The sequence below is a fragment of the Sander lucioperca genome, chromosome 9, assembly GCF_008315115.2.
Source record: "Sander lucioperca isolate FBNREF2018 chromosome 9, SLUC_FBN_1.2, whole genome shotgun sequence".
NCBI lineage: Eukaryota > Metazoa > Chordata > Actinopteri > Perciformes > Percidae > Sander > Sander lucioperca.
In genome coordinates, this window is record NC_050181.1 from 10,168,235 (window position 1) to 10,192,430 (window position 24,196).

Below are 24,196 nucleotides of genomic sequence, written 5' to 3' on the forward strand. Positions count from 1 at the left end.
ATGTATGTATGTGTGTATATATGTGTATATATATATATATATATGTATATGTATATATGTGTATATATATATATATATGTGTATGTATATATATATATATATATATATATATATATATATGTGTATGTATGTATATATATATGTATGTGTATATATATATATGTATATATATATATATATATATATATATACACACATACACACATATATATATATACACATCATCAAGTACATCATTTATAAATTAATATTAAGCTCCGTTTGAGGATATAGCTATATTTGTGTGTTTTTTTTTCTTATGAATTACATGTGAATTATGTACAGATGACAGTGTCAGTGCAGTTTCAAGAATGAGAATTCAGTAATGAGTCCTTGGAGATGAGGAGATAAGAGTAGATATTAAAATAGTGATGTCCAGGCTTTGTCTTCTGACAGCTTTCACAGGAAAGAACAGCAGCACAGAGCGGCACATTCAACTGCTCAGGTGGTGAACATTGAGTACAATGAAAGCTATCACTTATATCACAAAAAAACAACTGCCGATATGCATCTATAATATATGTTAGATGGCGCTCTGTGACATCTGTTTGCATTGATTCGCTTTGGATCCATCAGCAAAAATGAAAAAAAAACTGATCAATAAGACCAGTCCCCTTTTTTTTCTTGTTTTTTTTTTTTAAACGGATAATATATATATATGTAGGAATAAAACTACAGGATTCCTCATTTTTTGTTTCCCACCTATCGCACATATTAGCTTGCTGGTCATTTCCTTTTTGTCAGATGTGTTTACAGGTCAGAGGTCTGGGAAGCGACTGGGATCTTCTTTGTATTCAGCGGGGATGAAGAAAGTAGACTCTTCGAATTCATCGTAGCGGAATTCCTGAAAGGTGACAGTTGCTGTGATCGTGGGGAAGACGGGGATGTCTGCGAGGGAGAAAACACGAGAAGAAAACAGGTTACTCTGTGATCGTTCTCGTCAAGCTCGCCCACTCACAGGAACACAGCGGTAGGTCGACACACACATACCGAGTTTGACTGGAAACCCAGGCGGAAGTTTCATCTGAACGAACTCCCGGAGTTTGTTGAAGTGCTTGAACGGGGCTATGACCTCCAACACGTTCAATAACCTGGAGGCAGAGGAAAGTGAGTCAGCTGCTTTCTTTCACTGTCTTGTCTTTGCCAACATTCCTCGAAATGTGAACAACAAAAAGGGGATTAAGTCAAACTGCAATTTGAGATCATGAGTGAATAAAGAATCTTGGCACAGGCTTCAGTCCCCTTTCTCCAACTGAACAGGACTATCAACATTTATGAAAAAAGCATGGAATAAAATAGTGCTTTCCATCCTTTTTGGCGTGAAACCTTTAGGGAGAAACAGTATCTAGACCCAATTCCTTGTCACCGGTTGCGTATGTCTTCAGAGTTACCAGGAATTCTACTAATGAGTTATGTCGCCTTGTTAGATTGCTTAATTTGAATAGATTTGAGTGTTTTACAAAAAAACAATGATTAGAGAGCCAGTAAAACTAACGAAGAGACTAGAGCCACGCTAGCAGCTCTGTGTCTGTACTTAAGACACAGTGATGCTTTGAGCTAACTGCAAACGTCGGCATGCTCACAATTCAATTGCTAACATGCTGATGTTCCGCAGGTATGACCTTTACCGTCGTAGTTTTGTGTGTTGGTCTGTTAATAATCTTGCCACCCCTTAGATTTATCTTGTGACCCTTTGGTGGTCCCCACCCCCAGGTTGGAAACCACTGGAATATATTAATCATTTGTCTCCTGATATGTCTGCTGAGATTTTCAATCCTAGTCCCCAGGGTCCAAACTAACACTGGTCTTCTTTCACACCGAGTAGTAAATTACACTCACTCTACATCCCAGATGTAAAAGATTCTCTAAATAAATGGTTAAAACGCAGGGCTGCAACTAAAGATTATTTTCATTCTCAATGAATCTGTTGATTATTTTCTTGATTAATGGATTAGTTGTTTGGTCTGTAAAATGTCAGAAAATAGGGAAAATGTTTCCCAAAGCCCAAGATTTTGTGCAAAACTCAAAGATATTCAGTTTACTGTCACAGAGAGAAATGAAAAAAACCTTCAAATATTCACATTTAAGAAGCTGGAATCAGAGACCTTTTCTTGATCCTGATCTTTTTCTTAAAAAATGACTCAAACAACATAGTTGGCGATTAATTTGAGAGTGGAAAACGAATCGATTAATCTTTGCAGCGCTATTAGAATAAAAACTGGTAGGTGTATTCTGGGTAAAAAGTATTCTTTCAAGACTTAAGATAATGTGACAAAACAAAATAATTTCTCTACAATCGTAGCATTGGTTTCTTTTTGGTGATTACTAACATTCAATTTAACAGTATAAGAGAATTAAGTACAACATATTTTTTAACATTACAAAGCACAAAATGGGAAGGAGGGGGAAAAAAACATATTAAAAAAGCATTAGCTGTTAAAAAGGGTGGGGTTTTATTGCCAGCTCCTTACTTTCCTTACTACATTATGTCCCAGTAATATTTTACAGCACTGCCTGTAACCCATTACAGGCAAACACAAAACCACATCCTGTATGAACCTCCTCCTCATCGACTCAGTGCAATGTGTGTATCCTTTGAAATTCCTATTTCCTCAGATCTTATTTGTTTTCTACGAACCTCTTCCTTACATGATCATGAACCACCATGAAGTTTATTTAAAGCTATCGTGTGTACTTTCTGTCTCCCCCATGAGGAATTCTAAGTAATGACAACAAAACTGTCTGCGCGTCCACATGACGCACCCCCCCTCCCCACCCCTCCTCCACACTAGTTGCTAGGACGACACGGAGGATTAAAAAAACATGATGGACTCCTCAGAAGAGGTAATTATCTTCACTTGATTTTCTGCGCGGAAGAAGTCACCGGACGCCACAATCTTCTGAACACAGCCATACTGAGAAATACAGAGAGAGTTGTGTGGAGCTGTTAGTCTTAATTAGCTTTGTAGCAACTCATTTGGCTTGAATGTAATGGACATTCATTAATGTCAAAAAGTAACACACTAAAGCTTACATGTTTTCTTAATGCAATCGATGTTCAATGAAGCTTAAAGTAGTTACATTTTATCCATTCATGTTTTTTTGTTTTTTTTAGATACATTTTTTATTGAGTTTTTTTTATATTTAGAACATACAGAACAGACAAACACAACTGAACAAGAACAACAACCCTCTCCCACCCCCAACCCTCTGCGGTCTCGAGGAAAACAAAAACAAACAAATAAACAAAGACAAAAACAAAAACAGAAATCACACCTTGCCTAGTCGCTCTCCTCTAATTCTTGTGACGTTGAGGTCATTAGGACTTGATACTTGTGCTGCTGCGTTTTTCCATAAGTCTATAGTCGATGACTTGGCTTTGTTAATCCTTGCTGTACAGAGCTCAAGCATAACTATGTCCAGAAAATACATCCATTCATGTTTAAAGAACTAATAGAAAATGTGGGAAAATAGATAACCAGCAGCAGGCAAAGATAGTTTGTCCACCAGAGAGCACTGACTATTTTCGATCTTTTATCTGTCCTGCACAGTACATATCTTGGTCACAATTAAATGGATTTGTATTAAAAATATCAGGCAAAATATTTCTACTGGCTTTTTAAACTACACAATATTCCTATAAGCCTTAACACTCTGTATAGGTCAGGCTCTAATATCTATATTTACAAATGTAACCTGAAACAAATGCCACAAGCATACAGGTGCATGACGTGCATAGGAAATGAGAGCGATAAGTAGTTTATTTTTTTCCTTCAAAACAGCCCGAGCACAGCCAACTTAGATGAGTTAAAAAACAAACCAACACACTGACATTTTGTTGTCACATGGTGGAGCAGTTGATTCTGAATTAATCTCATCAGTGGGTTCTCTGCACAATCAGTGTCTACCTGGCCCAATTATCTGATCGGAATTATTTCATCTCTACTTTTGCCTTTTCTAAAATCCCAAGAGTATCCAAGTGTATTCACCCAGGTTCAATCTGTGCAGAGAGCTTTGCAAAAAGATCTGAGGAGGAAGGGATATACTTACGACTCAATGCCTAGAGGGAAATCCTGGCTCATGGCTACAGTAGCTTTGAAGTTCTTCTTGCTTTCCTTACACACAAGCTCTCTCCCAAGATGAGGTGGCCTGAAGGTGGGAAGAGACGCAGACAAACACAGAAAGACTTTTTATTCTTGGTGGTTGACTTGGATGTAACACTCAGCCTCTATACAGAATTTCTTGTAACTGCCCCGATTACATTTCTAGTTGTGGTAAAGACTGATGAAATCATAGAAAATACGAGATACTTACTTTCCTTGCTCTGCAGTGATGTACTCTTCCCAGGAAATCGTGTTGGGTGCAGGAGCTGTGAGGGACTGCCGTCTCACAGGCTGGGCACAACAAAGTAATCAGTCAGTGCTACTGACTCACAGTCATCAGGGTACCATTACTATGTACAATTCAATAAAGCCTGAACAGGGATTTGTTTCTCTCTTACCTCAAAATTCTGTTCACTGATGCTGCCTCCTTTACTCAAGCTCTCCATGATTGCTTTGTTCCTCAAGATGTCCTCCTCGCTCAGGTGTTCTCGCCGTTTACGTGACTCGAGCACCAGACCGTTCACTGAGTAGAAGTCAGCCAGGAAGTTTCCAACCCTCTCCTGCACAGAAAACAAGCATATGTTTGTTGGGGTTTCATCGTGAGTTACCCTTTGAATTACGCAACACTACTGCTGATTGTGCCAAGGTGCAGCCTGAGGGTAGGACTGTACTAACTTTTCAGGACACAAAAGCTTTAAATTAAATAAAACATAGCAATTCGGTACACACAGGTCTTTCAGATTCATAGTGCAACAAAACATTTCAAATATCAAATAGACATGGACAGTGCTGCGAAGGCCGTCTGGAGAAATGTGATGCTTATTTTATTTATGTCAAAACAACCTTATGACAAAACATCATTTTAATTTCCCCCTTCTATCCTTTCTCTAATTGTTGAATGTGAAAACTGGATACTTTTACCTCTTTATTCAAAAATGATTCAAATTAATCAATCAGAGGGGGAAAAAAAAGCACTCTTAAACTACTCACATCTCATTGTCATATGGAATGTGATTAGGGTTATCAAGTAGACAATGATCCATTTGAAGGGTTGTCGTAGGATAAAACCACGAATCTAAACAACCAAACCTCTTTCCCATTATTTGTTTGGGGGACATAGATTAGCAGAGGTTAACTATTTAATGCCTGTGAACTTAGGCTTGCTGACTGAAAACACACCTTTACCCTGCTTACATGTAATGTTTTGATATTTAACTCCTAGTTAATGTGCCTTCATTTTTATATATATTTCAACTACGCCTCATTTGATATTTTCGCAAATCACTTTGTAAACTGTTAAAAAAAAAAAAAAAAAAAAAAAGCTACTGTAAATCTTCTTTCCCCCACATTTGTCTTTTTATGTCGTTGAACGTGTCAAGTAATGTTTTAGTAAGGGTTTGTCCCATAAAGCGTACCGTTTTATCCTCTCTGAACAGCCAGCCAATCTGACTGCGAGAGAAACTGATCGACTTGGTGGACAGAGTTGCAGAGTAGACGTCACTGCTCATCAGAATATCCACCTCTTCTTCAGTCTCCATCTCGGACTCCTTGGGGGCAAGACAATGATAGTGAGGCGCTGCTATTCATATTAAAGAGATGATGACACTATGTGAAACAAGAGGTCTGGTCGTACCACTCACTCACCTCGTGGTGTATTCTTTGGTACACTTTTGCTTCATTGTCTAGAACCACAAAGGACTGGGAGGGTGCGGCCTCGCCGTTGAAAATGAAGCTAAGATCTCCACGCTGACACTTCATATCAGTGAAGTCTATGAGGGTGGTGTCAAGTCTAAATCAAGAGAGAGGAGGGAGAGTGTGTGAAGATTGTTTCGTCCTACTTTTTAGATCTAAAAGAAGTCCTCGACCTGGATATCGACCATTTGCTGCTTTAAATGCACAGTAAATTTGATTCTCTCATACAGGACAGTTTTACCTGATGTTAAGTCCCTGCTTGTAGATTTTACAAGCATCAGATGGCAGCATCCGGGACAGCAAAGGCACTAAAATACAGAAGGGAGTGGATAACAAGTATTTTATACTCTTTATATTTTAGGTGTTGCATTGACAATAGAAGAAAAACACTCACTTATCTTTACAGTTTTTCTCAATTGCTAAAACACTAAAACCCACTGGCTGAACAAAGTTCTCAGTTGCCTGAACTCATTTAGCTAATTGTGCAGTCTGTTGTTAACACCTTAAACCATTTCACATGGTAAAACACAATTTGCAGATCTCACTTAGACTTTTCAGCAAAACTCTGAACACATTCTCATTCTCAAAACACATTCTGCACTCTAATGCACATGTCATCCATACTGGTAAACACAAGTGGCAACAATCAAATACAAATAGAGAACACATGTCATTGATTGAACACAACCACTCAAAATTGATTTCACTTGTTTCAAATGATGTGACACAACCAATATAAGCCAGTTCAGAGAGCAACGGGGGAAGAAGCCTCTTGTGATATCGATGAAGTGCTCTGGCCTGACCCAGCCCAAAGACAAGAAGAAGCACATTGATCACATGTTTACTCCTTTGATTTTTGTCCCTTTTAGTATTGTATACTGTAGTACAGTGCATTGTAGGCTGTATACTGTACAATGAACAAATTGTATGGCCCTGAACATTGTGCTTTCCATTTGTTAACAGTACTGACCTCTCAATAGATTTTGACTGGTTGCAGGTTCATATCAACAAGGAACAAGAATTACAGTATCAAAGGACAAGTTTGTGAGATGCAGGGTACAGTACTGTAAAAATAGGGGTACAAGGAGGAGGAAGAACAAAAACAATTGCAAAGAGCAAAGCAGAGTAGTAATTTCTGATCAATTGAACATGTAGAACATGTTTTCGTTCATCAAAAGACAATGACGGAAAAATATGAAATTTGTTTTGAGATTAAAAATGTACTTCTCCCTGAGAACTATATGCTTTGAACAATGTGTTTTCTATTTGCTGGTGTATTGTTTACTGACTGCTTGATAGTGTATATCATTTGATCACTTTGTTTATGATATGAGAGCAGTGTTTGATTTTGAACACAGGTAAAACTGTTTTGAGGTGAAAGTTTCATTGTGCGAGAGGAGTCAGAGGTTTTGTAAATAGTGCTTGAAGATGAGGTTTTGTGTTTAATGTTTTCAGAAAATGGAGCAAGGTTTCAGAAATTGTGTTTTAGCAATTGAGAAAAACTGTAATAAAATCCTTAAGGCAACAGTTGACCCATCCAGCAATGTTGAAGAACAAAGGAATAGGGTAAACAACTTTTTTTGTGTGTGAAGTAAGAAACTCACCCCAGCTCTGAAAGTCCCAATGCAGCTCCAGATAAAAGTCACCAAGCTACAGAAAAGACACAAACACATCTAACTGAAGGATTCAGCTGATGTATTATGACCTAATGGGTCAGCAATTAATATGCATACTCAAGTACAGGCAAAAGTCATTTATGCAAATTGAAGCCTGCAGAGATTTTGAAAATACAATGAAGGGAAAGTTCAGTGATGCAAAAAGAAGACTGGAGTTTGGTGTGGAAGTGACATCCGTGGAAGTGACGGCAGTGTGATCCTCACCTCCCTGAGAGCTTTCAGTAATTTTGGCCTTTTATCCTCCACGCTCTCCCTGGATTGCTGCTTTAACTTCCGCAGTATTGCTGTGACTGAGGAAACAAGGATGAGAAAGGAAAAAGCTCAAGTTACACAAATGTGCACTTGGATGATGCCTTGTACATTCACTGTCTTCACATTACCTTTGAATATAGCTAAACAAGGTACTACAGTCCGTTTGAAATATTGATATTGTTTGCTGATCTCTCTTATCACAACATATGTTGGTATCACATTTCAAATCTCTAGTGTCTCTAAGTGCTTAGTGAGATTTGAATATGGTGCTGTTACACATAAACACATGAGGAAGCATCTACTACTACTCTGCTACAACTAAGTAACATTTTTCAGTAGCAGTGATTGGATTAGGGATGGGTGATATGGAGAAAATCAGATATCACGATATTCTTGACCAAACATCTCAATATCGATATTGTGGCGATATTTTAGGGTTGACAATTGGTGCTTTAACAAAATATCTTCACATTTAGATTTTAGATAACTAATCATCAGTAATGTGGACACACTGTCTAAGTGAGGAAAAGGCAAATAATAGAACAGCTAGAACAGCCTGCTAAGTTCAGAAAAGTACATCACTTTACTGTAATGCAGCCTTTAAAACCAGGAAAAGACAACACTTATGTCTTATCACGATATTACGATATCTAAAATCTAAGATGATATCTAGTCTCATATCACGATATGTGTACGAATATAATATTGATATATTGCCCAGCCCTAGATTAGATGAGCTGATACAACTCACTGTCTCGTCAAGTGCAGCTCTTTCTCTTACAAACTGACCAGCAACCACTCAGACATTGGACTGAGAATAGACGTGACTGAGGAGAGAAGTGCTGATGAGGCCTTCGCTGCACAAGGACAACCAGTGAACGAGCTGCTGACGCAATGTGCACATGTGTAAAAGCGAAAGGTAATGACTGATGACAGGAGTGCAGTGTTTCGCGAAAAGCTGTTACCCACACATTTGATATCAAACACACATTATTCTCTATTTGCCCTTCTCACTAAGTGATAGCCAGCTGTGCGCTGCATGTTATTTAACCAAAGATTTAAGTCTAAATTCCCCACGCTATGTCTCTCTTTGCATGTCCTTGCTAATGTGCGTGAATGTACCCAGCCCCCTCTCTGCCTCCGCTTCACCCTTGTGAGTGGTGCAACCTTCTCAAAGCGAAACTCCTGGTCCCAGTCCCAAGCCAGGGAGAGTCGCGACGCATACTAACAAGGTTGAGGGTCATTTCTCAAACTGCTGGGCCTCACAGCCTCCATTATAGGCTGTATAATAGGAAGTTGATAATTCACAGTTAGGTTATCTATACAGGCAAGCAGCAGTAACAGAAAAGTCTCAGCTTAGCTTTGTTACAAAAACAGAGATTAATGATTTAGTATGCAGTCCTTTTACAAGACACTTAGCCTGCCTTTTATCTTTTCTATTATCTTTAGTTAAGTATACAAAATTAACACCAGAACCTTAAAAAAAGGAAAGAGCAGTGAGTTCATCCCAAAGGCATTAGCTGGTGCCTTTCACATGGCATTTGACTCTTTTTCATTGAATGTCAGATCTAAAAGCAGCAGCATCATTAAGCAGCGGAGTGACATGCTGTAAGCTCAGGGCTTCCTAACACTAAGCCATCATTCAGGCTGTGTTCCAGCCCATCTGGATGAGGAGTGCCCCCCCACCTTTATTTTTTTTTTTTAGCTGGACCGACAGAATAGCAGTCTTTATACAATTAAATGACTCATAAAAAGTTCTTTCAAATGCTCAAATATAAAAATGTTGTCATTCTTCTTATGCCATCTTGAGATGTTGCAACTTGACTTGATTTCAAATGTGTGCAAATCAACAGATTTTATCCCCCATATATCTGCAGAAACTGTGCACTACAGACATGTCTGAGAAGACTGTAAACAGTACACACTGCCAGGAAATGTTTCAGCAAAGCACAGACTCTGGAGATTGAATTTACATTGACATTTTGTGTTGTATCTTATTAACTTTGAGAAAGAATAAAATCCTAATTTCCTTCTTCATTAGAAAAATATATTTTATCATTCAGTTGGCAACACAATAAACCAAATATGATACTTCCTGAACACACCACAACCACCAAGCTGACATTTACCAATACTGCTACAATATTAGCATTCATACAGAAAGCCGTTCCAGATATCAGAATGACTAAAGCTGACACCATGAAGCCCTCATAACTCTATCGACCCGTCAGACAGGCAGCACGGAACAGTGATATGATTGTAGGTATGGCACTAAGATTAACACAAACACATCTGCCTATGAAAACCTCTGGACAGCAGACAGCTATTCAGAGCAGTGTTGACATAACCTACTCATTTGCCTGTCGCCGTAGCTGATGGCTTCTGCTAGAGGGCTCCATCCCTGTGCGTTCTTTATCTTTACAGGAGCGTTATGGGCCAGAAGTAGGAGGGCACATTCTGAAAGAAAAACAAAATTATCAGAGACAAATGGGAACATACTGTATCTACATTATTGTCAATTCTGTGTATTATCACCACTTTTTATTCTCTACATTGTTTTGAGCAGCCATGCCGAATACAAAAGGTAAATGTTAAGATTGTATTAGTAACTTTCTAACATAGTCTAGATAAAAGATGTCAGGATTTAAACAGACTACTGATCTTTATGTAATGACAAACTTAGGAATCATCAGGCACATTTTTCAGTATATTCAGATTATTCAGGTCAGCATCAACAGTAGTACCAGCAACTACTACTTCTGTACCATAAATGAGGTCCTTTCTCTGTTCCACTTCTATTTCTCCCCCTTTTTCATACATAGAATTTTGCTTTGTGGAGTTTTTCAGTATCCAAATTGTTTGTTAAGAATAGAAGGTGTCATAAATTGTACGGAATGGAAAGCCCTATTTTGTGATTTTGGGCTATATAAACTATAAGTATTCTGCACTGCAAAAAAAGTATCCATGTCCTTATAAATTGGCTGCATTGCATGTAATCAGTAATCTATGTGTATTTATATATCTACTATGTTATACTATAAAATGTATGCTATACCAACACTGCAGAGGTCAGGTAAGACATGATGAGTGCAGCAGGAGTATGGAGGCTACTCCAACAAAGGAATTGGAACTGTGCTTTAAAAAAAAGATCCTTTAAACGAGGATGCCAAATGCTCTTTCAATAAAGCCACATTATGATGAAAGGGCATGGAGCACAGCAGATTTAATATAATTTTCTGGGCTCAACCGGACACTGGTAGATTACCATCCGAGAAGCTTTTTTGTTCATTTTGGTTAATCCTGTGTATGACTACAGGCTGATAAAACATTTTTTTGTAATCACTTTTACCTTTGTGGCCCATCATCACAGCCAGATGAAGAGGTGTGTTCCCTGAAAAAGAAGCACTTGAGATGATTTTCCGAGTTTGTGTAAATATTATCAATAATTCCACACGATCAGAGGTGCCTGTTATATAATGCATCTGAGCAAATTACTTGAAAAGATTAATCAGGTAATAACAGAAAACTTACCATGCACATCTTTCTGAGAGATGCTATGGGTCCTGATGAGAGAGGAGAGCCGACGCACATCTCCCTTGAACACGCACTCATGAACGGGGAACTCCAAGTCCTCACTTGTCAGGATTATTGGGTTCTTGTTGTTATCATTGACAATGGTACCAATTGATGATGCATTGCCGTTAAGATTGTTTGCATTGAGCTGCTGTTGCTGCTGCAGTTCCGAGGTTTTGACTGATTTTTGAAAAGCCTTGTTCGATTTGAAATGGTTACTGGTACCGTTCGGGATAGTCCCATTTGAGGTCTCATCGTACGTGTCCATTATCTCCTCATTTTTGTTTGGTTTGTTGTGGTCCTTTCGCATGGTGCGTATCTTCTCACCCGTCATGATGACTACCGTACGTTAACAGGCTAACTATTTAATGTTACCGTAATACAATCTGGTGAAGATGTGGCATAAATCTAGTCAAATATGATTTCAAATGAGCTTTTTAGCAATTTAAGCTAATAGCGATGCTTTCTAGTAGCTAGCTCTGTTATTCAAATAACGTTACACCTGCTGCTCCACAGCCAGCATTAGCGTTAGCTAACGTTACCAGTAAACGTTCGCTAGCTGGCCCACAATAAAAAATGAATACGGTGGGTGCGGCGATCAAAACAGAAAATAATGCTAAACATAACAGAACACACACGCACTAAATTAACATACAGCTAAGAATGAAAACGAATAACAAACGACTACATCGTTGTCTCTACTGCTCCTCAGAAATACGTTTTAAAATGGTATAGATTCAGTTTGCTTTGCGGCAAAATTCAGGCGGACGCGGACTAGATGGTATGGTCAAAGATCCTCTGTTAGCTTCAATATGGTCTCGTTAGCTTGGCTGCGTGCAGTAAATCTCGCGAGATTATTCTACGACGCACAGTGTGAACGCGAGTTCATGCAGTTTATGTCATCTTCATGAGACGCATTTTGACTTCATCGCAGTCAAGTAGCTAGCTGGCTAACAAGCTGCGTTGTTTACAATAATGGCATCCTTAAAGAAGGGGAAGAAAGTTGTAAATCAGGAGGAACTACGACGCTTAATGAGGGAAAAACAAAGGCAAACCACAGACAAGAAGCGCGTCGAGTCTCCTTTTGCTAAATACAACAGTCTCGGGCACCTCAGTTGTGTCCTGTGCAATGTGCAAGTGAAGTCTGAACTACTGTGGCCGGCGCATGTTCTTGGAAAACAGCACAAAGAAAAAGTTGCTGAGCTGAAGGGAGGAAAGAGTCAACCAGTGACACCACAGTTTCAACCAGTAAAGAGGAAAGCACCGGACAACGAGGACGTTAACGGGAAAAAGGTGAAACCCTCGTCGGATGCAGGCCAGTCTGCGTCGTCAGGGCTGCCAGGAGATTTCTTTGAGAAACCCAGCGAAAAGGGAGCCTCCTCTACTCAAAAATCTGCAGGTCTGAGTCTGTTGGCTGAAGGTTATGACGAGGACGATGATGAAGAAGATGCTAAAGAGGCAGGAACCACAAATCCCCCTCCGCAAGAGGCTGAAGCTGCAGGACTACCCGCTGATTTCTTTGACAGCTCCATCCCATCAACTCCTGCCATCTCCCATTCAGGATCCATCCTCAAAGCAGACGTGCAAGAGAAAAGCACAGAAACGAAAGAAAACACAGCCGAGGCACTCCCAGAGGGCTTCTTCGACGATCCTGTGAGAGATGCTAAAGTGCGCAACGTCGACGCACCCAAAGATCACATGGACAAGGAGTGGGACGAGTTTCAAAAGGAGATACGACAGGTAAACACCAAATCAGAGGCCATCGTGGCGGAGGACGACGAGGAGGGCCGCTTTGAACGACAGATTGAGGAAATCGATGAACAAATTGAGTGTTACAAGAGGGTTGAAGTACTGAGAGACAAACGGGATGTGGCAAAGAGCAAGCCTCTGCCCATTATGGAGGAACGTATGGAGGTAGACGCCAGCGATGAGGAAGAAGAAAATGAAGAGGAGCTGCTGGGGCTTTTGTCCCGGGACTGGAGGGCTAAAGGGGCACTGGCCTAAGTCTCTCCAGATCTCATACAACTGGGAGAAAAAAAAGCCATGTGTGTTTCTTTTTGTACAAGTCTGTCAGCAATCCAACACTTGTAAATATGTTTGTTAAAAGCTCTCCACCACCTTTTTTGGTATATTTCAGACTGGATTAAATGTGACGCAGTGATGCGCAGCGTTCTTGTAAAACATTGTTTAGACAGTGTTTCTCAGTTCATGACTTAAAGCAACCAGATGGACAACAAATCAAACCTTTAACTTTGTTTATTCATTGGTGCTCACACAAAAACATTCATAAAATCTCTCCATGTACAGCAGCAGCATGGACCCAAAATCTGTCATGATGGCCAAAGCGGTTACATTGTCCTCCAAAAACAACCAGTCGACTATGTTAAGTTCATAAATAATTTGTTCATGTTACATTATAAGCAACATGCAAAGCACAACAGAATTATTTAAGAAATGTTCCATGTTGAGATTAAGACCATAAAAGCAAATTTAACCAAACCCGACCCGCTTCACAAGATAATTTGTGAGAATACATTTAAACCATTTTTACAGAGTACAACAATGTTTGAGTATGACAAATTTGCTATGTAAATACACCATTATTAGTCCCATTAAAAATGGAATAAAATGAATCAAGTAAAGAGTGATCGTCAGTGCTTCTTATACTACCTGTTACACATTGTGAGCTAGGTGTGCCTTCTGTCTACTGCAATTTTAAACAAGCAATATCTGTCATTTTGTTATTGCTACATATGCCTCATGAGTTACCACTTCAAAACTATTTCTAAATGATTCAAAGTGTTCATAGCCCTTCAAAACTTGTAGAACTGAAAGCTGCAAAAATGTAAAGATGGACTAAACACATCAATCAAAATGTAGCAACTAAGTGAAAATAAAAGAGAAAAAAAAACAGCAGAAAGGAATCTGAAACCTTGTTGAGCTTAGAGATCATTTCTCACTCGTATGCTCAATTGTGTGTTTCAGTTAAAGTTAGGAATCTGTCTCAAAACAAAACAGAAGACTCACAAAAACAGTTTCTAGTAGTAATTTGTAAACATTCCTAAAATTCTATCTCAGGTTCTATAAATATGTTCAGGGGAGTTTCATCAGGTGTTTTTGTTGATGGGTGAGGAAGTACACTGACAAATACAGTTACAGAGAAGCTAAATAGACAGACTAACTGGAAAACAACAAGTCAGAATTAAGGATGGAAAACGGGATTCAAAATAACACTTTTTCGACTGTTTATTTCATGTAAACCATGGAAGTTGCTAAAATAAGAGCTGATTATTCCGCATACAGGTACTCATATAGATTAAGTTTAAAATTTAAGCGTATGTTTTGTGGACGAGGAAGTGTTGGAATAGACCGGGGAGAGGGAGTTAAGTATGGGGCATGCCAGCGCCACTGTTCCACAATCAGTATGATAAATATTCAGTTCACAAAAGTGCAGCAATTACAGAAAAGGGTCCGGAACTTCGAACCCCCAGACCCTGCTGGGTATTCAACACCGCTGTCGGTGATAATGTGCTCACAAACCTACAGCAGCTCTCAGCTCCATCAGGGAGTACCTCTGGTCTCCATCATTGTCAAAACACTCCATGGTACGAACATTGGGAATTGATGTTCCAAATTCTTTCCTCAGGCCGCGGTAGGTCAACCCGATTAAATTACGTCCAATGCCTGCTTGCTGAAAGATGTCTTCCAAGTCTGTGAAAAGAACAGTTTTATTCAGAAACATGCAAACAACTGTTTATCTATGAGGCAGGGTTTACCCTACCAATCATAAGGCTTAGGAGCAGCACCCAAGCTGTTTGGCTGATGTGACACTTTAAGGAGGACCCCTATACCTCCCGCCAAATATGTGTATTTCCCAAAATGTCAAACTATTCCTTTAATGAAAGCTGAACTATACAAGTGGAGAGGTAATGTGCACCTTTTAGAGAACTGACACCAGGCAGGAACACCCTCTTTGGGCAAGTTGTCTCAGCATTTCTCTTAGAGCGGTTTGGATTTAAGAAGCGTGGGCGTCTGCTTGTCTGAAGCTCTGTCAGTGGTGTGGATACCTCTGGAGAAAAAAAAAAATATATATATATATATTAAAATGTCACATGGGGAAAAGAAAACCGATGTAATGAACTGCTTTGTCCTACACTGTACCGTGCACATCCCCAGGTGTTGCTTTGGTTGTAGTAGCTTCATTCACCGTCAGGGTCGCTGGATTTTCACTGGTGATTGCTGCTGCGTTATTGTCCTTTGGCTGTAAAGCAGACGGAAGATGAAATGTAAAATGCATTTAATTGTCTATTACTGTCTAGGCTAGAGATTTCCAACCAGGTGTACTTGTACTTTAAAAATGCAGAAATAAAGTGTGAAGCTTCATATTACTCACGCTTTGCTTTGACCCGTTCTCTAATGACGACACTCTCTGCTGAAGATCTGTGACCGTAGAGAGGAGGATGTGGATGTGCTCATCAGTCTGTGTAAGATGCAGCTCCTCGGTCTTGTTAGCCTCACTCACTGCTTTTCTCAGGTCGGTTATGTCCTATGACGACAAAAAAAAAAAAAAGATTCCATGCACAGTAAAGAAACCTGCAGTTTACTGTTAGACAGTTTACTTTTTTTAAGACTTTCTAAGCTATGGAGATCTCAGCCAGCTAGCAATTCATTACTGACCACATATATATTAAGATCACTTTATAAAAAAACATGTAAAAGTATATGATCATTTGCTGATCCTCTTTGCCCATCCTAATTTTGCTTATAAAAAAATAAAGTGGAGAAAACATTCTGCAGTTGTCTCAGATATTTGACCTAGTTTCACTCAGCAAACTGAAGCATCTAAGCTCCCAAAATAGATTGGCACTGGTTTCATGTATTATGAATGAAAACCCAAAGCATGGATCCAAGAAAGGACAGGACCTTCTTAACCCGACGACGCTGTCAATGTAAGCCTGACGAGAACTGCCAGAATGCGTGCGTGGGTAAACAAATAAACAAATTAATCTGGTAGTGGCAAAGTTCACCGCAGCTTCTGGTTTGGATTCCTGCCGTAGTTAAGCAGATCAACAAACATTTCATCAGCAGACTCATCTTGGCATATGTAAGTACATTTGCCTCAATTCTATGTGAGTCAAATGTGCAAAAGCAAAACCACAGCTAAGAACTGAGAAGTAGTACATTAGATACTGGCACGCCAAGTTGTTCAACTAATTCGCTTAAGCACAATGCACTGTTAACTCGTTTTATAAACACTACTCCCATACGTTCATGCATAAATAGTAAATGAAAAAGCAGCAATATTTGCAGTGAGCATAGAGATGTAAATAAACAAATACAAGCTGTCAAACTAAATAAGTGAAATCTAACTTTGACTCATGAAATACTAGAGCTTGCAGCCCTATATACTATTTACAAAAGAACACAGCTTCTGGTTTCTCTGTGATGTTTGTCATCTGCCCAAAACACTGTATTGATGTTTCAGTAGTTTAATATGGAGTTTGAAAAAAAAATGGATGATCGAATGTACTCAAACTTGATGTGCAAACATGTTGAGTATGGAACGGTTACTCTGCAAGACCAGACAAAATAAAAGATTAAAATGAAGTCAATAAATAAAAAACAAAAGAGAAACTTGTGCAAGGGAAAGCCTACACAATAATCTCAAAGATAGCGTGAAGGTGTGTATTTAGAGCCGTGGAAAAGACGTTTAGGTTTTCTAGCCCTGCTATCCTATTTCATCTGAACATGTTACCATACCAACTGCCAGCTGTTCGGTGCCAAAACAAGAAACTATTACAAATGTCACTAGCTTGAGTTTTACCATTGTCTTCTTCAACTCATCATCTTTCTTCTGATTTTCCAGAGCAGCCTGCATAGTCTTCACGTCATGCTGTACACTTGTTAGTGTACTGCCTATTGTAGCGACACTCTGGAAAAGAAAAATACTCTGCGAGGTCAGTTGTTATAATCAGTACAACAAAAAGAATATCAATAGATAGATTCTCAATCAAATTTCATCCATGCATTTTACTTTGCCTTTACCTTTTGAAGCTCTTCAACTGTAGTGGGAAGGCTGATTAAGTCAGCAGCTGATTTTAAGTTGGTCTTTAAATGGTTTACCGCAGAGTCCAGCAAACTGATCTGCAGGAGTAAAATTACACAACCTCTTCAGTTACACCTCTAAGACAGAATTACTGATCTATTTAGCCACTCCCAAAGAAAACTAAAACTTGCACAGCATTATGTTTGCAAGTTTAGGTCAAAAAAAAAAAAAAAAAGGTAACTCAAGTATGACCAATGCTGCAAGTCTAGATATTCTCAAACACATTGTCATGAGCACTGGTTAGTGTGTGACAGTGTGAATGTTAAGGTGGCTTCAAAACCTCTGAGCAACGAAAACAACGGACCTTTCTGTTCATTTCTGTTAGGTTAGACCAAAGCTTGCTCAACCCCTTGTCCCCGTTTTCAAGATCATCAAGCTTTCTCTCCTTGTTTTTCAGGTCCTCACTTAGTTTTGGTATTTCACTTGATGAGACCTTCTGGCTGGATTCCACTGTTACAAAAACATCACAACAACATGAAAACAGTGTTAATGACAAATGAATGCATACGTAACTGGGATACAACAGGTTTAAGTGTTCAAAGGGCAGTGAGCGTTTTATGAACCATCACAAGGTTAACTGTGTGTGTGACAGTGAGTCTTACTGCTATGCAGCTTTTCTTTCAGTGAGTCTAGATCTTCTTTCAGAGCAATCTGCATCCATATGAGTCCAGCACAGGCCATAACGCAGGCAGCAAGTATGATGAACAGAAACAAGGGGTAGCACACATTGCAGCACTGCGAGTAGCTTCTTCTGCAAAGAGAAGAAACATGATAATGTTACACATTACAACTGCACAGTCGCTTTCATTATTAATGAAGGAGATATTTTCAGAAGACTGCATTCCGTGTCATGGGAATTACAAGGATTACTGTTAAATAACGGTGCTTTCAATGTGGATTATATCATCATATCATACTTATGCTGAATGTAGTATTGATTGTTTCTAATTTGGCTAATATCAATCTTCAGGAAGAAAAAGCTTGACCACCTTCTTAGTATGCAAGATGGGTCATACCTGACCTGAGCACAGAAGAAGAGCAGAAGTGGATTGATCTTCCCTTATTTATATTTTATATATATATATTTTTTTTTTTTTTTAACATCTGCACAATAACTACAATATAGATGTGCTCCACGGCAGAGCAAAGTAGGACTCTTTCTGCCTCTTTGATTCGAAAATTAAGATAGTTCATTGTAATTCTCCTGCACATACGAGTGAAAAATTATATAGTATGGTTGCAATGATTTGGCAACCTAATAATCTATCAAATTAAATCAGTAATACAATAATATACGAGATAAAAACAGACAAATTAGCCGTTTTTTTTTTAATTTACATTACAAAAAACTGAATTCACACAGTTGATGTTAAGTGCTAAACAATTATTTCTGTCTACTTATTCCACTAACGTTAGTTTACTTTTACTCTACATTTTCTTTGGAAAAATGCAGTAAATTAATTACTGAGTAAATACACACTTATTATACCATATATTACACTAAAACAACGCGTTTTTAAACTGATCACTCACTTTCCAAAGTTAGCTCCGCTGCTCAGGTTGTTGAACTCGTCATCGTCCGAGCTGGAGTCGGACTGCGAGTCCGGCGGCTCGGTTCGGAGAAGTCGGTGACCGGACCCCTTTTTGGTCTTCTTTCTTTTGCTGTCCCCGAGTCCGATCAAGGCATTCAGCTCCTTTCTCTTCTTCATCTTCTTCTGAGGGGTCAGCGAACCCGCCGAGCCCGATTTAAACCCAACTAAATCCAAAGTTTTGTCCAGTTTGATAGATGATGTCGTTTATGTAGCAGCTAAGCTACACTATTCAATTGCTAGCTTGAATTTCAACCACGCAACGTTGCTAACGGATATAAACACATCGGGCTTTGCCTGTTGGTTTCCTTGTTGATTTACAACGAATACAAACAAATGTTCAACAGCTGGTCGACATTACTTTACTTCCCCAAAAAAGCTTCTCCAAAACAACTTTTTCGACTAGCTGCCGGGGTCACATAGCTACGTTAGCTGACTCGGTTAGCATCTGACACCTTGCTAACGGTAGCTAACAGGCTGGATATCGTTACTGTGCTATCACATCGTCTCAGCGAGTTATACGTGCCTCGATATCGCTCATTTTGGAAACAATACAAAATGTCTTTACGTTGATAAATACAACCTGTCTATCGTAAAGTCTAAATATGCGGTACTGTATATTTCCAACGATCTGTCTGTATTGTTTGGGCAGGGCGTCCAAGTAACCTCACAGCTGATTGGTGCAACGGGCAGCTAAAACGTCCTGTGTTCTTTCTGGCAGGGAGCGTCACAGAGCACAACACCGCCCGCACTGGACAACCAGTTTACATCGATGCTGCAGAAAGTCAAGAACAATATAAGTAAGTCGAATTAGCAAAAACAGAAATGGGATGTATATCATTGAAAACATGGTAGATTTAACTAGCTAGTTAAAGACAACGAGAAAGGCTTCCGGCGTGCAACCGTGCAAATGAATTAACGTTACTTACCATTTGTCTTTTGCCAAATAGCTAGTTCCAAGCCATAGTCAGTCCCAAAGACAATTTTATTTTAAAGTATGTCCCTTCTCCTTTCAAAGTGTTTAATCATGGGGCTAATTTCAAGGTCGAGAAGTTAAAATAAAAAATAGTGAAAGAAATATAGGTCATATTGTTTTGTTTTCTTTCCACTTGTTTTCCTATTTGCAGTATTATTTCTTTTTTATGGTTATCGTTAGTTTATAGACTGTTTGACCAATAATATTGTGATATGATCTTATCATGTTATCGTTTTCCAAATTTCTGTTGTTTACATTGACTATTCTTAGCAAAGCACAGAGTTTACGTAACAGTGTTATGTATCGGAATATTGCTTTGATTATTTCACCTGGGATTTAGCATGTGGTTGCTTTATAGCTCCTCCGGAGCCTCTCAGTGAGTGCAAGCCTGGTGGCCCTAATTGATTCCAACTATGAATCAATTTTCAGAATTGCTGTAATTTCAGTATTGATTATTTGACTAATCGTTGCAGCTCTAATTTGCACATTTGTAGCCTGTTGTATCTATGTGTGTGTGTGTGTGTGTGTATATATATATATATATATATATATATATATATATATATATATATATGTGTGTATGTATGTATATGTGTGTGTTATCCATATATGTGTGTGTTATCCTTCAGGTCTTTGTTATCGTTGTGTCAGCGTATTTTGGTTTTACCGGTTTTTACATAATCTTTTCATGAATGCAACACATTCCATAAAACAGGATTTATATTTTTGTTTCAATTCGCCTCTTCCAGCAGGGGTCCGGCAGAAATCCAGCTGACCCGGAGTGCTATTGGGCTGACCCAGCAAGATACATGGGCTAAGTCGAAGCAGGGTCTCTGCAGACTGGCCTTTAGTTCTTTTTCGTTGAAAATGGACTCCCACTGGCCTGCTTTTGGTTTTGCATGTTCCATTATGTGCTTTGCCCCCCATACTATCACACCACAATACTAATAATAATGACCCTGAATGAAAATCTCCACACTGGACCAATTTCCAAACTCCTAAAGGAACATCTCAGTATGAGTTTGGTTATTGAGTTGCAAAAGATGAAAATCCTCAGAAAATAACTTCTCAAGGCAATGCTTGTCAGTTCACAATAATAGCATGATGCCACCCACACAAATACAAAGCTAATCTGTCTGCAAGACAGATGCGCCTTCCCTTTTTATTTAAGTGCATTAAACTTGGATGCAGCTACTGTATTGTTTTGAATCCAGCAGCGGCATGTAGGTAGCAAAATTCAATCAGTGGCTCTCTCTACTAAGAACACCTGGCGAGGGGACAATCATCACGCTGAGGGCCTGTGCAGATCCCGCCAGCAAGAGGCTGCAAATCAAAGCATCGGAGGTGTTTCATCTCTTTTCTGGAGTCTCAGTTTTTCATCCGGGGTTAAGACTGAAAGGATGACACTTATGGCTCCTCACATCTACAGCCATGAGGTAGGGAGCATCAGGCATTAGAAGCCCATGACTCTGATTACTACAAAACACTTGTTTTCACACTATGTTCACAGCAGCGTTTTTTTAATATTCCCACTGGGAGTGATTCCTGAAACTGTCGGACAGGGTGGAAGCTGCCTCGGGTGCTGACAGAGAATGTAAATAGTGGTGGTGGCATAATAGAAAATACTGAATAGAATTGACTGCTAATTGAAGTCTTTCGTCTGACATGGCAGACTGTGTGAATACAGATTACCAGCAGTTGGAAGCAGGGCTGCTGTTAGAATACCAATTTCTCTCACCAGGCGTTTTTACCGTTTATTTAGAACATTTCCATGTTGGATGGCTCAACTAGTAGACATGAAAATTTCATCATGAAATATATGCTGGCTGACAGATGAAATGGGACCCACATGGTATTTAGAACTGTGACACTCTTGAACTGTTGAACTTCACCTCTGACAGCTGCAGACTGATGCTTTTGTAAGGAGACAAACGCATCATTTACAGTAAAGCATAAGCTTTGTTTTTTATTTGCTAAGCTTTCAATGTTTATTCTTAATCCCTTTTTTGTTTTATTAAAGGCCCGCAAAACATGTTTTCTTAATCTTCTTACTATGAGGAATGGGGACCCACACAAACACACAAATTTGTCCCAAAGTTAGAATCGTTTTGGTTTCTGTCTGTGCTGTTTTGTCTGTAGCCTGGTTCCTGACCTCTGAATAACTGCTCTCATCTCTGATTTGTTTAGTGAATCTAATAAGCATAGTATAAAGAGCCGAAGTCATGTTGTCACATCTACTTTTCATATTTTACGAGTACGACGACGCATTGCCTTCATCTATAGCAGTTGCAATAAGAAATTGAAACCTTCGTGATTTTAAGTTAAACAACCTTTACTTTGTGATCACAGATAAAACGACAGCTCCCATGAAAAAGCATGGCAGTGCAGGTACCTGCGCCATCAAAAATTGGTTTCGTCCATATACATAAAACTCACCAACGCTCTTTTCGGAAGTAATTTTTTTCTAACTTTCTAGTTTTAATTTCAGCTGGACTCACCTTTTGTCAGGTCGCAACGTTTAGTCTGCAAACTAGTCTAGGGCTCATGGGAAAATATTGTTCGTTAAAGGCTGTTAAAAAAACATCAACACCCAAAGATATTCAGGTAACTATCACATAAGACAAGCTTGAACCAGGTAACATTTGGCATCTCTGTTTGAAAAATTACTTAAATGATTATCAAAATAGTTTCTGGTTAATTTGCAGATCGAAAAAAATAAATCAATCAATCAAACCAAACATAATAGTCTACTTCCCCATGAACACAATGGGAATAAAAAATTCATGGACTTCCATGTGCTAACCAGGATCTAGCAACATTTGAATAAAAATGTGATGACAGTTAGTGGTTGTTTGCTTATGTTGCCAGCAAACGCACAATTCAATCTGATTTCAGATTAATCCCCCCCTCCCCCAGCTCAGTTTCCAAGTCTTTTTCCACCCAAACTTTGTGATTGTGGCTTATTTAGGTATTTTTCCATTATGTAATGAATATTTATTTAGGATATGCGTGAATTATTTAGACCACTCAAACTTTATTCTATATGATTTCTCCACTTTGGTCTGGCGGAGTCCAATCATATGTCAGCAGCATACCCAGAACATAATACACTTGCTGCTGGAGATCTCACTCTGACAAACGACACCAGAGTTGTGACATGAGAGTGAACCAAAAAAAAAGTTGTCAAAGCTAAGAGTGATCGCTTTGTGGCATTCGAGTGATCCCATCCCACATGTCTTCTGTCAGTCAGATTGGCTGATGAAGGCCTCTGATAGTGTACATCAGGGAATCAGCAGGGGGCAATGTTCTCACATCAAACAATCCTAGACATGCAGCATGACGGCAACACTTGAGTCAAGGACAGATGAGCTCAGAATCACTGGCCTGGCTCAATCTAATGGCTGCAATGCAAGTATCTTTCATATCCAGCACAGCGGTCATCATTGATATTTGTTGTGTTGTGATATTGACTGCAGCATCCTGTGCAGAGCTCTTACAATTGTAAAGGGCTTGTACACCTAAATATTTTACACACTGCCAGACTCAACGTTAGCCACATACATACACAGTTAGCAATGTTTAGGGAGCAAAAATGCATTCGGGATCATGTAACCATTAATAATTAACACAATTGTACATCCATTGTGGGTTGCCTGGAAATATTTTCAGCGTAAAAGCAAAGACGGAGAGTGAGATGACAGTTTGACGACTATTTGCAGCTTTTTTTGTAACTCCCTCCTTGTAGAAGTGTCAGTTAAATGCCTTAAAAGTAAAAGAACATTAGACATCAGACAGGAACGTCATGATTTAGCCATTCATTCTCTGCCTTCTGCCAGAAATCATACTGTGGCGGTACTTAACTGTATAGGCCGCCACTGCCATGATACAGCAGAAGTCTGATATAATCTGAAATAGATTAAAGGGAATATATTAATATATTAAGGAAATAAAAGGGGCGAGAGAGAGATAACTTGGACAGGGATAGCACTCTTTGATTGAATTTTGTGGAAAGTTCAAACCCTATGCGCAATAAATTCAAGAGGCTTCGGAGGTTATTCGTTATCGTAAATCTTTTTTTTTCCTTGGCAGTTCAATCCCAGGCTCCTCTGACCACATGTCAAAGTCTTCCTGAGCAAGACACTGAACCCCAAGTTTCTCCCCAGACGCTGTATAGCTGTCTACTGCTCCTA

The 24,196-nt window shown here is 39.1% G+C and overlaps 3 protein-coding genes and 1 long non-coding RNA gene across 5 annotated transcripts; 2 read left to right on the plus strand and 2 right to left on the minus strand.

The window, feature by feature from the left end:
- Positions 1-246: 246 nt before the first annotated feature.
- Positions 247-12,152, minus strand: LOC116046010 (ankyrin repeat domain-containing protein 13C-like). Its single transcript, XM_031294120.2, has 13 exons — positions 11,294-12,152; positions 11,112-11,153; positions 10,115-10,219; positions 7,715-7,800; positions 7,439-7,484; positions 6,076-6,142; positions 5,787-5,931; positions 5,558-5,689; positions 4,541-4,702; positions 4,354-4,433; positions 4,090-4,188; positions 1,030-1,130; positions 247-927 (listed from the first exon to the last, which is right to left on the minus strand). The coding sequence occupies exons 1-13, from the start codon at positions 11,667-11,669 to the stop codon at positions 797-799; spliced, it is 1,572 nt and encodes a 523-aa protein (XP_031149980.1). The 5' UTR covers positions 11,670-12,152; the 3' UTR covers positions 247-796.
- Positions 12,153-12,187: 35 nt separating this feature from the next.
- znf830 (zinc finger protein 830) lies at positions 12,188-14,517 on the plus strand. The gene has a single exon (XM_031294122.2). It carries the CDS (start codon positions 12,311-12,313, stop codon positions 13,337-13,339), a length of 1,029 nt encoding a protein of 342 aa, XP_031149982.1. The 5' UTR covers positions 12,188-12,310; the 3' UTR covers positions 13,340-14,517.
- Positions 13,574-19,682, minus strand: efcab14 (EF-hand calcium binding domain 14). The gene is made up of 9 exons (XM_031294121.2): positions 18,975-19,682; positions 18,044-18,192; positions 17,746-17,891; positions 17,381-17,479; positions 17,160-17,267; positions 15,729-15,881; positions 15,497-15,596; positions 15,273-15,404; positions 13,574-15,046 (listed from the first exon to the last, which is right to left on the minus strand). The coding sequence occupies exons 1-9, from the start codon at positions 19,148-19,150 to the stop codon at positions 14,868-14,870; spliced, it is 1,242 nt and encodes a 413-aa protein (XP_031149981.1). The 5' UTR covers positions 19,151-19,682; the 3' UTR covers positions 13,574-14,867.
- A 43-nt stretch (positions 19,683-19,725) lies between these two features.
- On the plus strand, positions 19,726-22,036 carry LOC118495904. 2 transcript variants are annotated; one of them, XR_004898357.1, is made up of 2 exons: positions 19,726-19,830; positions 20,756-22,036. It is a non-coding gene; the product is annotated as an uncharacterized LOC118495904 (long non-coding RNA). The 2 variants fall into 2 exon arrangements; XR_004898356.1 differs by having other exon boundaries at positions 19,746-19,830; positions 20,759-22,036.
- The last annotated feature ends 2,160 nt before the right edge of the window (positions 22,037-24,196 follow it).

Bases quoted from the DNA above. Each gene is read 5' to 3' on its own strand.
- LOC116046010 (XM_031294120.2), bottom strand. From the start codon at position 11,669: ATGACGGGTGAGAAGATACGCACCATGCGAAAGGACCACAACAAACCA. The intron at 6,143-7,438 runs GTGAGTTTCTTA...TCTGTATTTTAG, and splicing joins TTGGGACTTTCAGAGCTGGG to TGCCTTTGCTGTCCCGGATG. The intron at 5,690-5,786 runs GTGAGTGAGTGG...CTTGCCCCCAAG, and splicing joins ACCAAAGAATACACCACGAG to GAGTCCGAGATGGAGACTGA.
- znf830 (XM_031294122.2), top strand. From the start codon at position 12,311: ATGGCATCCTTAAAGAAGGGGAAGAAAGTTGTAAATCAGGAGGAACTA.
- efcab14 (XM_031294121.2), bottom strand. From the start codon at position 19,150: ATGAAGAAGAGAAAGGAGCTGAATGCCTTGATCGGACTCGGGGACAGC. The intron at 17,480-17,745 runs GTCCGTTGTTTT...TTACTCCTGCAG, and splicing joins TAACAGAAATGAACAGAAAG to ATCAGTTTGCTGGACTCTGC. The intron at 15,047-15,272 runs GTGCACATTACC...TTCTTTTCACAG, and splicing joins TGGTGTCAGTTCTCTAAAAG to ACTTGGAAGACATCTTTCAG.